The 16639-nt window shown below is 49.4% G+C and overlaps 1 protein-coding gene across 1 annotated transcript in view; it reads right to left on the minus strand.

Moving 5' to 3' along the window:
• Positions 1-6: 6 nt before the first annotated feature.
• The window catches only part of PFKFB4 (6-phosphofructo-2-kinase/fructose-2,6-biphosphatase 4), a 33624-nt gene continuing 16991 nt past the window's right edge, over positions 7-16639 (minus strand). Inside the window, exons 9-14 of the mRNA XM_015587159.2 lie at positions 15161-15324; positions 5894-5998; positions 4274-4403; positions 4100-4162; positions 3149-3213; positions 7-1308 (exon numbers count right to left, since the gene is read on the minus strand). Of these exons, the coding sequence (XP_015442645.1) occupies positions 1249-1308; positions 3149-3213; positions 4100-4162; positions 4274-4403; positions 5894-5998; positions 15161-15324 (587 nt within the window). The 3' untranslated portion in view covers positions 7-1248. The remainder of the gene's footprint in view (positions 1309-3148; positions 3214-4099; positions 4163-4273; positions 4404-5893; positions 5999-15160; positions 15325-16639) is intronic.

The raw sequence follows: 16639 nt of genomic DNA on the forward strand, positions 1-16639 counted from the left end.
GGCCTGGCTTCACCGAGGCCACCTGTGCGCAGCAGGCATCCGACTGCAAATCCAGTCTCTCTCACCCAGGCCCCAACTTGCTGGCCAATGTGTTTGCCAAGCTATAAAACGGAGCTGGAAGCTGCTGCCTGGCCTGCCTTTCTGGGCCCAAACGAACTCGGGGCATCACAGGTGACTGAATTCCCGAGGTCATTTGCAGCGGGCTCCCAAGCACCTGAATCGAAAGCTGTGACGTGTCTGGGAACATCCTTGCTGGAGAAGGCTGCCTCCGGGTCCAGCCTTCCCCCTGTTCAGCCCCACAGGTGGAGGTCAACGAATGCCAGGACAGGCTTTACAGGACCACGACAAGCTTTTCTGAATCATTCACAACAAATGCATGTCACTGCCCCTGCCGTACACGCCTGTGTGGACATGAGCAGCAGTGTGCGGGAGGTGGCCGAAGAGGGGACAGCAGCCTCTCTCCTGGGTGCTGGGGCGGGTAATAACTCATACGACCGCCCTGTCTTTGAGTGGTTTCACCGTGAGAGCAGTCGGGAAGGGGGGCTTTGGCCCCCAGCTCCCACCAGGACTCCAGTGTGTGCACGACTGGGCAGGGGGACGCGAGTGCTGTGCTCTCTGCGTGCCTCTGCGCATCGCATTCTGCCGAAGTGAGCACGCCGCCTTCCTGAGTGGCTCAGACCAGGCTTCGGGGTCAGGCCGGGCGAGGCATCTGCGGTGGCAGAAGCTCTAGTTCCCGGCCAGGCAGGGTGGGAAGGGCGCTCCTCTGACCAGAGGCAGCAGAGCTCAGGAGCCGTGACCTTGCCTCTGATTCAGGGAGTGGCCACAGACTGGACAGCAGGACCCCGGCAGGGGCCCCCAGGTCCACCCAGGCAGCTCGGCCACGGTGGGAACATCACAGCAAGTGCTTTCCGTTTCACATTTTAGGGTTTCACACTTCACGAAGCCAGCCTGACCGGTGAGAACGCCCAAAGCGACAACAGAAGGGCCAGGTGCTGGCAGACTTCTCACGGGTCCGGAGCAGGCACAGTCTGGCTGAGTAATTTTTAGCAGCAGGTTGGGCACCGGGTACAACCCCATCGCTGTCAACAGGAAGCAGGCCGACGGGGGTGGGGGTTCTGGGCACCACCAGCCACACGTGGCTTTGAGGGTGTTCCTGCATGGTGACTGTCACATGGACCGGGGGGGCCTGGAATGACCTTGCCTGCAGAGATCAACACCTGCCCGGGAGTGGCAGTGGATGAGACACCGTCACTGGTGGGCAGGGACCGTGACAAGGGCTTCCTCTGGAGGCCTCGAGATGTCTACATTCTGCACAAAAACGGAAACACAGAACATTCACCCTGTGGCAAGAGGGGGCGCCCACTGCCCGCTGTCCTCACTGCGGCGGGCATCCGGGCTCCCGGGAACATTCACCCTGTGGCAAGAGGGGGCACCCACTGCCCGCTGTCCGCTGTCCTCACTGCGGCGGGCATCCGGGCTCCCGTTCTCACCCCGAGGACCCCCCGGCTGCAGGCCTGCAGACCCCAACCTCCACTAAGAGTGAGGGCTCAAGGACCTCTGGACACATGGCTGATGGACACACATAAGAATAAAAGTAGGGGCCGAGGGTAACCCCACTTGCTCCTTGCAAGCAGGTCAGGCTGTGCCCACCACCTGCCTCAGGTCTGGGTCAGGAGGGAGGAACACCTGGCTGGGGCTTGAATCCTCATCAGTGGGGGCAGGCAAGGAGACCAGCTCCTGCGGGTGCCCCCCTCCTGGCTCTGAGTGTCAGCGGACAGGTGTCAGAGGTAGCCCCAGCAGCCTGGTCTCTGTTCTCAGAGCTGGGGCACACGTCTCCCCTGGATTTCCAGAAGCCCTTAGCTGCAGACGGCCCCTGCCACGTTCTGTCTACGGCCAGCTGTGCTTGGGGCACCTCAGGCCTAAAGAACAAACTCTGTGAGACTGTCCTATCTGACCCTCCAAACCTGGTGGCCCATCTTCCCAGCTGCATAACCATCACCTGACAAAGCAAGTCACCGACAAACTAGGCTGCAGCCCTATGCAACCGTGACATTCCCAGATCTGCAGGGAGGGAGACCATGGCCACACCCCCTGCTCACAGGACAGGCCATAGCAGTTGGAGGGGCAGGTACAGTTCTTGGGGGCAGGCTTCCTGAGGGCCCCTCTTCCGCTGCAGCCTGCCCCTCAAGGATGGGCCAGGACCCAGGGATCCTGCTCAACCAAAAGGGACAACCATCTGGGAACCTGTGGCCAGCATTAATTTGCCTCTCCCAAGGCTATGCTGGCTCGTGCTCTCTGGACCTGGGGGGTCAGCCCCAGAGGCCTGCATGGGGGACTGGCCCTGGTGAGGGGTGGCGGCTTTGGGAAGACACACCCACACATCTCTGCCCCAGGGGCTTACAGCCACCCTGTAGGTGAGCAGCCCAAGACTCACACTCTTGGCAGAGACCCAGGGCCCAGCATTAGTGACGACAGGCACAGCTGAGGCCCCAGGAGCCTTCCTGGTACAGCAGACGCTAGTGATGGGGTCTGGAAGGGGCGGTCCTGCCCTTGGCCTCAGTGGGAAAGGTAACCGACCTGGCAGGAGAACCCCATGTGGGCACAGAAAGTGATTCTGGGCCACACTTCGAGGAACTTCTATCTTAAACAGGTGCTGGGGGAACACAGGGTGGCGAGCTGCTCTCCTGCAGGAAGGTCTCTGCCTAGTGCCGAGACCCCCTCAGCAAACGCATGGCCCTCTCCCCAATCAACACAACGCCATTTTCATTGTTAAAGGTGCTTGAGTTGGAAAAAGTGCTCATGAGACCTGGGCTGCTGGGGGAGCCTTAAAGAACCCCCACCTGCCACTCTGCAGGCCTCCAGCCTCTTCCCCAGCTGGGACTCCTTCCTTGGCTCAGACCTCTATGGTGGGGCTGCTGGGAAGCCAGCCACACCCAGGCTCAGGTAGTTCCTGGCTTGGCGGCCCAGCTCCAGGGACTTTTGCACCCCAAGGGCAGCGCCTCACCCTGCAGAAGGGAGTGCTGCCTGGGCAGGGAACTCAAGCTCACTGTGGCAGGGGCCCCAGCAGGGCCTGGCCCCGGATGGTGCTGTTTGGACACCCCCCCCACCCCAGAACCTGAGGCCACCCCAGCAGTGATGCCATTGGTACCTGGGGCCTGTCCCGATGAGTATTCACAGCCTCCACGTTCAGGAATATAGACTCCAATTTACAACCTGCCAAAAGGAAAATGCAAATCCGTGCCCCTTCCTGAAAAGCAGCCGGAGCCACAGAGGGTAGAACCTTCTCTCAGGAGGAGGCCTGGGGGATTGTGGACAGAACAGGTGTCTCAGCCTCACCCTCTTCCACCCACTGCCTTAGGCAGCTCTGGGGGGCCCGTGAGGAAGGACGAGGCACCTTGTCAGGCACGTACTTATCAAGTGCCACCGCCCAGCACAGCCTCGGTGAGAAGTCCAGAGACCCACGCAGGGCCACGCTGAGGACCTGGGCCGCCTACCTTGGGGGCTGAGGGTGGTCCCAGGAGCAACAGTCCCCACTCAATACGCGGTCATTAGGCTCAGTCTTCAGGGCCTGCAAACCACCCACGCCCAACCCTGTCACACACAAGGTGGACTCAACATCGTGCCAGGCACTCAGTGCGATGGGGGTCACTAGAATGACATCAGCTGCCATTGAGCTTTGTCATCATCCTCCCGAGAGCCCAAAGGGGCCTGGTAGCCTGTGCTGAAGGTGAGGAGCTCATTAGAAGTTGCCTGAGGTTTTCGCCTGCACAGCCAAAAGCAGAGGTGGGACTCAAAGCACCCTGCACCCAGAATATTTTAAGGTCTAGGTCCTGGGGGCCGTGGGGCTTTGTGGGTGTTTTGGAAAAACCAGTGGAAAAGCCCCTCGTTTGAGCGGGTAATGGTTAAGAAAGGATCATCTGGGAGGCTTCCCGCGGCCACAGAAACAGAAACAAAAACACTTAGAAGTACACTAGGAAAGGTGGTGGGTGGCAGGAGGAGCGACCTCCCAGTGAATCGTCACGGGGTCAGCGGGAAATCATGGAACCCCGTAGACAGCCGGAGTCTAGCAACCAGGTCAGCGCGCAGGAAGCTGCCTTACCATAAGCCACAGGGGTCAGCTTCAGGACTGTGTGCAGCGGACACCTGAGGTAGGGCAGCTGTTCTGTGGACACAGACGGGGAGGGCTGGCACACCAGGGTTGCCTGGGTGACAGTCCCTCTCTCGCTCTCACACACACACACACATTCCACCTCCCTGGGGACAGGGCCCACACCTGCAGCCTTGTCGAGGAAATAGGCCAGGAGACAGCGCATCACAGCCTGGTGGCAGATGACGAGCACATTCTCTTGCCTCTCCAGTTCCATGATGACAGGCTCGAGTCGCTGGACCAGGTCCTCGTAGGACTGCAAAGGCGAGTGGGAAGGGGGCCTCAGGCCCAGCTCCGGGGGTGGAGACGGAGACTGCTGGGTAGACCCACCTCCTCGCTGCTGGAGTCCCTCACCGTTCTTGAGGCTATGGCCAGGTTTCCTCAAGCCTGGCTCCTGAGGGCATGGGTGTGGGCAGCTTGGTGCAGGGCCTGCCCCTACGGGACTGTGACAGTGAGATGTCACCTTGAGCGGGAAGCTGGGGACTGAGGACTGGCCGTCTGGGAAAGAGATCACCTCCCCCAGCCCAGGGCCAGGTCCTGGTAGGACTGAGAAGGAAGGGCTGGGCCTCAAGCTGCCATCTCAAGGGGCCACCTCCGCGCCCACTCACAAGACCCTTTGCTGAACCCGCAGCTGCTGGAATTCACGTGCTAGCAACTGGCAACGAATGGAAAAGACGCTGCCTCCTTCCAGCCCACAGCAGACAGAGTGCACAGGAGGGGCCAGGGTGGGGGAGAGAGCAAAGACCCCCGAAACTTCCAGAGTGCAACCTGTCGGAGACACCCAGGTGGCACGAAGGACTCTGAGGAGCCACAGGAGCCCTGGCCCAACCCCTGTGTCCAGTGGGTCTGGAGATTTCCGCCAGGAGACCGAGCCTGAGGGGGTCCAGCCCACTCCACACGCAATGAGCAGCCCTCCACGAAAAGGTCCCCCACACTAAGCCGGAGCAATACCAGTACCCGGGGGAAGTCCCAAATGCGTTACTCTGGAAACTGATTTCTGAACTAATTCTCTCCCCTGGATTCTCAAAGCTGAGCAGCTGGGCGTTTTGTTTCTTCTCACTGCTATCGGGCTGGTGCTCAGAGTTCTGCCCCACAGCACGACGTGCGGAATAACTAACTCTGCCCGGAGCAGTCCTGCTCCTGAGGAAAGGACAACACAAGGGCCTGCCGCCCGGGGGTGGGGGCTTCTACGCGTGTAACTCTGTGTGTGCACACACGTGTGTCTGTGGGGGGTATTTTCATTTGGCCACTGCCCCAGGCCACCTCCTGGAAGTGGGAGATACCAGAGTCAAAGGTGGCTCTGCTTCTGCCCTGGGGCCTGGGCTGAGGCGCGAGCCCGTCTGAGGAAAGTGACAAGTGCAGGTGGCTTCTGGTGGCCACAAGTCATCTGGGGAAAGTCTCCCTAGGTCTGGCTTCAGGACTGGGGGTGGTATTTGAAGCTGCAGGGAGGGTAAGACCACCCTGTGGTACCCCTGGGAAGGGGAAAAGCAAAGCTGGGGAGCAGGGATCCAACGGGTCTCGGGCTGAGAGCCCTGTACAGCACTGTCCACCCACTACCCAAGCCCAAGGAGGGTCTGCAGCCGGGGCCGCACAGCTGGGAAGTGGTGGCGATGACACATGCGCCCAGCATGGCCTCCCTGAGGCCAGGCCCCCCCTGCAGCCCACGGAGCCCCCACAGAGCCTGCAGAGCCCTCAGCCATAGGCAGGCAGCAGGCGGCTGGGACTAAGCCCCCCAATTCTACCTACCTCCCCTTTGGGGTACCGGTACCGGTACTTGTCCTGGTCTCGCAGGGCAAACTCCAGTGGATAATGATCTTGAATTTCCTCGTAGGTCATTTCCTCACAGACGCCCTACAGAGAAAGAGACACCGCAGTCACCACACCTCCAAGCCGGGCTGGGGGATCAACCCAGGGCGGGGGGCAGGCAGGGGAGCAGGTTTATGGGGCATTTTCTGGGCCATGGAGGGCCCCCAGCCTGGGGCTTAGAGCAGGACCTCTGGGAACACTGAGCAGGGGCCGGCGGCCCCTTGTTTGTAAAAAGTTCTCGGCGCAGTCCTTTTCACCCACCCACCCAGTTAGAAGTGTTAGAAGTGTTAACTATGTATCTTATCTAACGTGTCTTTTGTTTTCTGTGCTGTGGAAAAGCTACCTCTGAGTACAGATTGTGGCGCAAACTATACAGCAAGACTCCACTGCATCACGCTCACACACATGGCATAGATTACTTTATTTTAAAAATGCCATTTTTAAAAAAAGGAAAAAGAAACACAGCCGAGAACACTGGCTGGGGACACCAAAGTGTCGTGTAAGGGCCCAGAGAGGCCCAGAGTGCGTCGGCCACCACCACATCATTAGCCGTGACCACCCCGACCAAGCCCACGTTATGAGCAGCATATGGGCCACCTCCATGGAACCACTTCCCCTTCAATCCTCCACTAAGGAGCCCAGGAAGATGTGTCAACTCACCAGTGACCGTCCTATCGAGGCTCAAGCCACAGACAAAACATGCCCAGAGAGAGGAAGAAGCAATAAAACACCCTTAATAAAAAGCTGCTAGTTTGTTCTAGTTTTTTTTTTTCCTACGCAAAGCCTTGGAGACAAAGTTGTCCATTAAAAATGAAAAATAAAAAGGAAATTTTATAGCTACGAATGAATGCCAATATCTGAAAAGAAGAAAGAGCTCCAATCAATAACCTAAACTTCCACCTTAAGATACAGGAAAAAGAAGAGCAGACTAAACTTAAAGTGAGCAGAAGGAAAGGAACAGTAAAAATTCGAGTAGAAATTAATAAAATAGAGAAAGGAAAATAAAGAAAAGCAATGAAATCAAAAGTTAGGTCTTTGAAAAGATTAACAGAATTCACGAAGAATTTGCTAGACTGACAAGGAAAAAAAGCTCAAATTATTAAAATCAAGAGCGAAAGAAGGACGTTACTACTAAGCTGTAGAAATAAAAAGGATTATAAGGGACTATTATGAACAATTGTATGCCAACAAATTAGATAACTTAGATGAAACAGAAAAATTCTTACAAAGACATAAAGTATCTGTTATGAACCGAATGTGTCCCCCAAAAAGACATACTGAGGTCCTAGCCCCCGATCGCTGTGAATGCGGCTTTATTTGGAAATAGGGTCTTTGCAGACGTAATCGAGGTTATTAGAGTGGGCCCCAATCCAACAACTGGCGTCCTTTCAAGAAGGCCATGTGACGACAGAGACACCTACAGTGAAACAGCCAGGTGACACAGAGATACCCACAGGGAAGAAGGCCAGGTGACGACAGAGAAACCCACAAGGAAAACAGCCAGGTGACACAGAGATACCCACAGGGAAGAAGGCCAGGTGACGACAGAGACACACACAGGGAAGAAGGCCAGGTGACGACAGAGACACGCACAGGGAAGAAGGCCAGGTGATGACAGAGACACGCACAGGGAAGAAGGCCAGGTGACACAGAGACAGGGATTAGGATGAGGCAGCTGTAAGCCAAGGAACGCCAAGGATTGCTGGCAACCACCAGAAACTTGGCAATAACATGGGCATTAAAAGTGATTCCGGTGACAGCTCAGAGGAAGTGAAGTACAGCAGAGAAAGCTTCTATGAAGGAATACATACATGATCACGAACAGAATGTTGCTAGAAATAGGAATGTTAAAGGTGTTTCTGATGAGACCTCACATGGAAATGCGGTGCATGTTACCAGACACTAGAGAAAACGTGATCTTTGTCATAAAGTGGCTAAATTACCTTCTAGTGTCGGGTGGCTAGTGTCCAAAAGGCAGATAATACCAAGTGTTGGTGAAGATGCGGAGAAATTGGAACGGAAAAGGGTGCAGCCCTCTGGAAAACAGCCTGGCGGTTTCTCATGAGGTTAAACATACAGTATTTATATGACCCAGCAATTCCACTCCCAAGTGTATACCCAAGAGAAATAAAAAACCACACAGAAACGTGTACATGAATGTTCACGGCAATATTATTCCTAAAGCAAACACATGGAACTAACTAACTGCTCATCGGCTGATGAATGGATAAATGATATGTGGTATATCCATATAGTAAAATATTATTCGGCAATATGAAGGAATGAAGTACTGATACATGCTACCCCAGGTATGAACCTTAAAAACACGCTGAATGAAAGAAGCCAGTCGCAAAAGACCACACATTACATGATTCCATTTATACGAAATGTTCAGAAGAGGCCAATCTACAGAGAAACAAGGTTAGTGGTAGCCTAGTGCTGGAGAGACAAATGGGAGGGGTGAATTGCTGTTTGTTCTAAAATTTGGAGTAATGAAATGTTCTAAAATTGACGCTGGTGACAGTTGCACAGCCCTATGACTATATTAAAAAACCACGTACCCTTTAAATAGATGAACTTGTATGGTATATGAATATCTCAATAGAGCTGTTGTTTAAAAAAAAAAAAAAAAAAAGGAAAAATAAGGCAGTAAATTGTGGATTGGTTAAGAAAAAAAAATCATAATGTTGAAATAGAAGACCAGCCCAAGGCTGTTGAGCAGAACAGGGAAAAAGAACAGAGATAAACATGGAAAGATGATTAATACGTGATATTAGAATAGTTTCCAAACTTGAACGATAAAGAAGGGAATCCACAAGCATCTAGGAAAATAATCAGATTAACTTCAAAGGAAGAAAACTGGGGTGGCTGCTGGCTTCTCTGCAAAACCAAATGCTAGAGCCACATCCCTGTCCTTGGAGGATAGATTCTGGCCCCTCGCCCGCCTCGGGGAGCTGTTGTTTGCGTGAGAAAGAAATCATGGACTGGAGATGCCTCATAACTCCCACAACTGACGGAAGGCTACAAAACGGGTTATGAGAATCGCTTATTCTTTTGAAAGAGATCGTCAATTCTGAAGGAGAAAAAACAGATACAAACAAAACCATGATGTTGTACTCTGTCCAATCACATCCATTTAAAAAAACAAACAAAACAGGCAGAAAGAAAACAAATGGAAATGATATACCTTCGTCTTTCCCACCAGAAGTCAAGAATTATTTCCCTATTACTAATTTTGATATGTATATTTAAATTATTCCTTTATTTATGTGCATCCAGCTTAAGAATGTCTTTGAATAGCTTCAAGGTAATTGCTACTAGAATAAAAACATCCCCTACCTTCCAAATCATGACAAAAGAAATGTTTATACAGAAAAATAGGAATAAAGAGAAAACTGTAACGTATTGAGAACAAGATGAAACACAACAGTTATAAGAGTAAATGCAAAAAGGGTTTAGATATTTGAACGAGAACAGCTCTAAGGCTAGGCTAAAAAATAAACCGAAGAGGTGCTCCTTTCACCTAAAGAAATGACAGAAAGTAATTTAAAAATAAAAGGGGTAAATACAACTAAAACATACGGACAGAAAGCAGGGATATCAAATTAAACCCACAAGATACCACCTCATACCATTTAGAACAGCTACTCTCAAAAACAAAAACAAAAACAAAACAGAAAAAATAACAAGTGTTGAGAGGATGTAGAGAAATTAGAACCCTTGTGCACTGTGGGAACATGAAACGGTGTATCTGCTGAAAACAGCACAGTGGTTCCTCAAAAAAATAATTAAAATAAAATTATCGCGTGATCCTGCAATTCCATTTCTAGGTATAGACCAAAGAGAAATGAAAGCAGGGTCTCGAAGAGATATTTGTATACCCATGTTCACAGCAGCCCTATTCACAACAGTGAAAACATGGGAGTAACCCAAGTGCCCACTGATAGATGAGTGGATAAGCAAAATGTAATATTACACACACACACACACACACACCCCCCTTATCCTTAAAAAGGAAGCAAGTTCTGATACATGCTAGGACAATGGATGAACCTTGAGGGCATTATGATAAGTGAAATACTTTAGTCACAAGAAGAAAACGACTATATTATCCCACATGTATGAGTTATTTAGTGAGATTCATAGAGACAGAAAGTAGAATGGTGGGTGCAGGCCTTGAGGGGAGCAGGGAAGACGAGTTGCTGTTTAATGGGGTCAGAATTTCCAGTTTACAAGATGGAAAGACTTCTGGAGATGGGTGGTGGTGATAATTGCACATTATTATGAATATATTTAATAGTAGTAAACTATTAAAGATGGTAGTTAAGGTAGTAAATTTTATGTTATATTTTATCACGATAAAAAAAGTTGAAAAGAGAGGCAGGAATAGTAATATTCAAATTAGTTAAAGTATAGATCTATGCAAAGAGTGTTTTATATCGAAACAGGAACCATTCAAAACCCAAAAAGAAAGATAAGTAAACTCGACGACAGCAAAAGAAACCATCCAAACCGAAGTTCAGAAAGAATAAAAGACAAAGAAACCATGGACAGGAGCTCAGGGACCTGCGGGGCTTTACCCTAGGTTGTGTGTATTATACCCAGTGGCCTAATATGCATGTAGTTGGAGTCCAGGGTAGGAGAGAGGGTGATAGAAAATATAATTGAAAAAATAACTGCTTAAGATTTTTTCAAATTTCATATGTAGAAACCCAGAAATCCCAGAATCTCAATGAACACCAAGCAGGATGAACATAAAGAAAACCACACCGAGGTACACCATAATCAAATTGCTGAAAATCAGTGATAAAGAGAAAATACTAAAAGCAGTCAGAGAGAAAGAAGACAAGTTATGTACAGAATGAAGATGAGAATGACAACAAACTTCTTGCTAGAAACAGTGCCACCCAGAGGACAATGGAACAGCATCTTTTAAACGCTGAAACAAGAGGATGGCTGAGCAGGTTCATCGATTTGCCCCTCCAGACCCTTCTTCTGCTTCTCTACCTGTTTCCTGCCCCAGGAGGCTGACCCTGTAGACGGCATCCACAGGCTCCCATGGCCACTAATTTCTTCTTGGGCTAGGCCACAAGAAACCCTGGCAGAGGGTCACAGGGAGGGAGAGGAGAAAGGTCGAGATGTTTATTCCCAGGCTCCCTCCGAAGGAGTTGCTTTCGGTGGTCTAGGTCTTCACCCAAGGTCCCCTCCCAGCAGGCGTCCTTCCCTCACTGCTCCCTGCCCCCAGGTTCCTGCCTCCTCTCGCCCTCCTCCCTCCTCTGCCCAAGGAAAGCAATGATCCCTGTTGTTACATGTCAGGACAAGCAATGATACTTGTGGTTTCCCCATATCCTGCCCATAGCTTGTAAACGATCGATTTATAAACCCTCATGGAATTAACCTAATTGGAGTGGTCCTCTGTTTCCTTTCATGTACCACAAGTTCATAAGTCATAAACTTTAAAGATGTCATAATAAAACATCAAAATATATAAAGCAAAAATAAAACGAACAAGGCAAAATTGTTAAAAATGCAAGAAAAATGAACGAAGTCATAATTATGGAGTGTATGTAACATTTGACTATTGATTTGTGATGATCAAGTAGACAAAAAAATAAGGACAGGGAAAATTTGAATGATATAATTACAGAAGTGGAAATTAGTGAGAGACACACACAAACTTTTTCTTACGGAAATTTTCAACCACACAGAAAAGTAGAGATGACAGTACCATGAACCATGTACCCACCTCTCAGCCATAAATATTAACAACACACATACAACCTTGTTTCAAATAAATCTGTACCTGCTTCCCTCTCCCCAAGCAACTAGATTACTTTGAAGAAAATGACAGACATGATTTCATTTCACTTGAAATATTTCGATAGAAGACTCTAAATGTTCAAATACTTCATAATCACCACCACCCCCCAAAAAACTCTAGGATTCTTTCAGATAATTGGATAACGGATGTATATTGGATGTTGTAACCAATCAAGAGGCAACAGACCTTCCTTTCAAATGGCCATGAGATAGTTATGAAAATTTACCATATTCTAAGCAATAAAGAAAGCCTTAATAAATTCCAAAATGTTGAAATTATAGATCATGTCCTCTGATTGCAATAAAATCAAACAGAAAACAGCTTTACATGCTTTCACTATTCAAAAAGAAAGAATGACTATAAATGCCCTAGTCAATAAACCCTAGAAGTTAAAAAAAAAAGCAAAGGACAGTAAGTAAAAGGAAAATAATATAAACAAAAGCAAAAAATAAATTCACTAGAAAGCAGAAAAACAAAAGAATTGATACAATCTGAGATCTGGTTCTCCGGAAGAAAACTCGAGTGGCCAATTTCTGATAAATCTAAGTAAGAGGAAAAAAATCCCACAAAATCAAAGGATGGAAAAGGTGTAACGACAGCTGATACAGAGATATAACTACGTGGGTATAATTGACTGTTACGTACTAGTAATTTTCAACATCCTGATGAACAAATACATTTGTAATAAAATAAACTTTGAGATGACCCAGGGACAGAGAGGCAAAGAGGAAATGGTAATGCAGGTACAGTAAAAGGTTGATGGTAGAATCTTTGGGGGGGTGGGGCGCAGACACACCCCAAGCTGACTCCTAGTGAGTCCAGTTCTCATGTAATCCCCTCCCCTTGAGTGTAGACAGAATCAATGATTGGCTTCTAACCAAAAGACTATGGCAAAGGTGATAGGATCAATCCCATGATCTCGTCAGGTTTTAGAAGAGTCCCTCTTAGCTGATTATGGAGAAAGAGAGACCCTCCTTAACTGGCTGTGACGAATTACATTGCCATTGTGAGAGGGCCACCTGGCAAGGAATTGTGGGTGGCCTCTAGGGGCTAAGAGCACCCTTTGGCTGACAGCTAGAAAGAAGACAGGACCTCACTCCTAAAAGCATAAGAAGATGAAGTCTACCAACAACCACCTGAGCTTGGAAGAAGAGACCCCGAGCCTCAGAAACCAAAGCCCCGGCCAACGTCTTCACTGCAGTCTGGGAAGACCCTGAGCAGAGAACCGAGCCACGCCTGGCCAGACCCCTGACACAGAGACACTGATTTGGAGCCACTAATTTTGTGGGAATTTGATATGCAGCAATAGAAAATTAATATACTGGACATACGTGTGTTCCTATAAGCCTTTTAACTTTGTTACATGTTTGAAATTTTGGGGGAGAGGAGAGGAAATCATAACTTTTATGGAGGTAAAATTTACATACAATAAAGTTTACCAATCAATATAATTCAATGAGTTTTAACATGTGTACTAGGTTGTACCAACACTACGATTATGAATTAAAACATTTCCATCACTCAAAAAGTTGCCTTCTCCCCTTTGCAACTAATCGACTCTTCGGCTTTTACCTATTATCTCTGCAAATATTTTTTTTTCTGTCCCCTCCACCCATCTTTTCAGGACACCAATGGCACACGTGTTAGGTAGACTGCCTTATGTCATCTCACACATCACTGACGCTCAGGTCCTTTGAAACTTTTCATAATAAAATATCGGACAGAAAAGATGACTCAAGAGTATGTTCAAAAAATAGACCAAAGAATAAATTTCAATTGTCATTAAAGAATTACCTCAAAGGATGCAAAGCCCCAGGCCAGGGAGATTTGTTGAAAGAAGAGTGAATCTCAGGGGTTCAGGAGAGACTGAAAACCCACCAAATTCACTTTATGCTATCAGCCAATTAAGAACAAAACCAGGAAATCCAGTTTGCCCATCGTTTACTCTTGACCATGGAATTATACAAAACAGAAACACAAGGCGTGTAAACTGGGAAGGTGATACCCGGATTAGGCTTATTTCAGAAGATCTGACAGCTCCTTTAAGAAAACCTAAGAGAATCAACTGAAAACTGACTAGGGTAAATAAAAGAACTTGGTCATGGGTTTTCCGTGGACCAGCAGTAACCCGACAGAAGGCGGGGACAAGATCATATTCACAAGAAGCCACAAGAGGCTTCCTCGCGGGACCCTCTGGAGCTGCCCCCCCCCCCCAGCCCTCCAGCGCTTTCCCAGCTTCATTACCCTTCTCCCAACTCATGTCTGGTCCCACTGTGCTTCCATCATATCCACAGGGACAGAACTGAATACGCTGACAAGCTGCCCTCTCCACAGCTGCATCCATTTGTTGGGGGCTGAAGGACGACCCCTAGGACACAGACAGAGGTGCCCCAGAAAACTCCTGATCTCGACACCAGCTAACTCTCCCCGCTGGCAAACTCCCATTTGAAACTTCTTCCTTTCACTCTGAAGGGAAACTTCCATGAGGGTCTGAGAAAAAGACATCAGACATAGAACTCTGTGGCCACCTGCACCCCCCGGCTCCTGACACCCTGGAGTCTGGGCCCCTGCCCCCTCTCAGGGCCCACTGTACTCCCCCCGTCCCTCTGCTCTCCTTGTCAGCTTACACCGCCATGTCCCCTGGACCCTGAGCCTCCTGGCTTCCTGCTCAGTTCCCCCCTCACTCCCACTGGGCGCCAGCCCCACCAGGCTTGTGCCAAGAACCCCAGGATCTTGTTATTACGTCCCAATGGTCAGTTTGGAGCCTGGCCTCCCGGGGGTATCTCACCCCGGTGACCACCACGCCTCCTTTCTGCCCTGATTTTCACAACGCTCATCTGCCTAGTTCCCTTCCACCTCACTGGCTGCCCATCCGTAGCTCCCCATAGCCCTTTAAATGCTGGGGCTCCCCAGGCCTTTGTCCTGGGTCCCACTTGTCCTCCCTTAGCCACTTCATCCATCCCACAGTCTCAAATACCACGTCTGTGGGGGGATGCCCAAGCCCCAACCTCTCCTTGGAGATCAGACTGTCTCGAGGGCACCGGCTCTTCATCTCCCAGGAAGTTCTCCCAGTGTGTATTTAGTGAGCACCTACCGCGTGGTGAACAAAGCAGATCGAAGGCCTACCCTCACGTGAGCTCATCGCCTTCCTCGCCCCGGAACCCCCAGTGCCTGGAAACCTGGAGTCAAGCTGGATGCTTTTCTCCCTTTCATTCGCCGGTCAGCCATCAGCGGGTTCTATCACTTAACCAGGATCTCAGTCCCCAGGACCTGGCCCAAGGCAGGCTCCATAAATACGGGGTGAATAAATGAACAAACATCCCTCAAATCCTCTTTCACGGCTGCCGCCCGAGCTCCAGACGTCACCACCTTACCAGGCCCCTCACCGCAAGCACCTCTAATGAGTCTCCCTTCTCCAGCTCATCCCCCGACCTAATGCCAACAAAAGCATTCTCTACACCGGCTGGCATGATCTTTCTAAGATTCAAATCTGATCTCACTGGCGACTTCCACTTCAGACGATGGTGGACTAGCTTGTTCCAGACTAACCCTCCAGAGAGAGCAATGGGGGAGCCAGACAGAAAAAAAATTTTTGATCTGTTTGATGTCATCACAGAGCTACGAGGCAGAGAGGACTCGGGAGCCAAGCTCTTGGAGTGAAGGGACACTCCAAAGAGGTGACTCTGACAGACAGCATCATCTTTCCCTCTGAGGTTCTGTCGATTCGAAAGTGGCGGTTGAAAGGATGAGAAGCCAGAGGGTGGGGGAAATGGGCGAAGGGACCGAAGGCACAAACTTGCGGTTTTAAGATAAACAAGTCCTGGGAATGGAACGCACGACAGGGTGACTGTAGTCGATGGTACTGTATTTTAGGGAGCAGACCTCAAACGTGCTCATCGCACACACCAATTTTATGACTACGTGAGGTGGAAGAGATTAACTAAACTTATTGCGGCAACCATTTAGGAATATTTACGTCTATCAGATCATCGCGTCGTGCACCCTAAACTAATGTAATGTTACATGTCAGTTGCATCTGAACAAAGCCGGGGAGAAAAGGAAGAGAAGCCAAGGAAAGAAGGGGGGACAGAGGGGACAGAGGTCGGCAGAGCCGTCGGCAACCTCGGGCTGAGGAGACGCAAAAACAGAAGCTGGGGGCCCACAAGCTTTTCCATCAGAAAACTCTAGGAGGAGGACCTGAAAACTGAGTGGCCCCCACAAAGATCAACATGCAGCTTTAGCCCTGCGTAGACTAAGGTAGCCTGCCCCGACTGCCTGCCATGATGCTTGCTGGAGAAAGATAATATTAACCGGAACCTCAAAGTATTTTCGCAATTGTTCATAGAAAATGTCCACCCAGGGACACCAAAATAAAAGGCCAGCACTCACTCAAAAACGACCAGGTATGCATCATACCAGAATATGTAAAGAGCTCCTAAAAAGCAATACAAGAAAGTCAGACAATCCAATGGGGGTGGGGGGAGAATAAAAGACCTCACGAAAGATATCAAATGGCTAATAAACATAGTAAAATACTGCCATAATTAACAGTGAGTTACTGGTGCATAAACAGATACATAAATCATATGTAAAAACTTAAAATAAAAGTAGGCAAAATAAACTCATTTTACCTCTAATCAACTAGCTGTCCTTTTTCTGTTGAAAAAGGACAGCTAGTTGATTAGAGGTAAATGAGTTGATTGGGGAAAGATGAGATTTAAGGCTCATGTCAGAACATCAAAATACATTCCGGCTGACCTAGACCGTCAGATGTAAAAGAAGGGGAAGGAGGGGAGGAAGGAAGGAGGGAGGGAGAGATCGAAACCCTAAAAACTGAAGAAAGGTACGGTAGGATGCTCCCAGGC

Source organism: Pteropus alecto, unplaced genomic scaffold (genome assembly GCF_000325575.1).
Source record: "Pteropus alecto unplaced genomic scaffold, ASM32557v1 scaffold53, whole genome shotgun sequence".
NCBI classification, from domain to species: domain Eukaryota; kingdom Metazoa; phylum Chordata; class Mammalia; order Chiroptera; family Pteropodidae; genus Pteropus; species Pteropus alecto.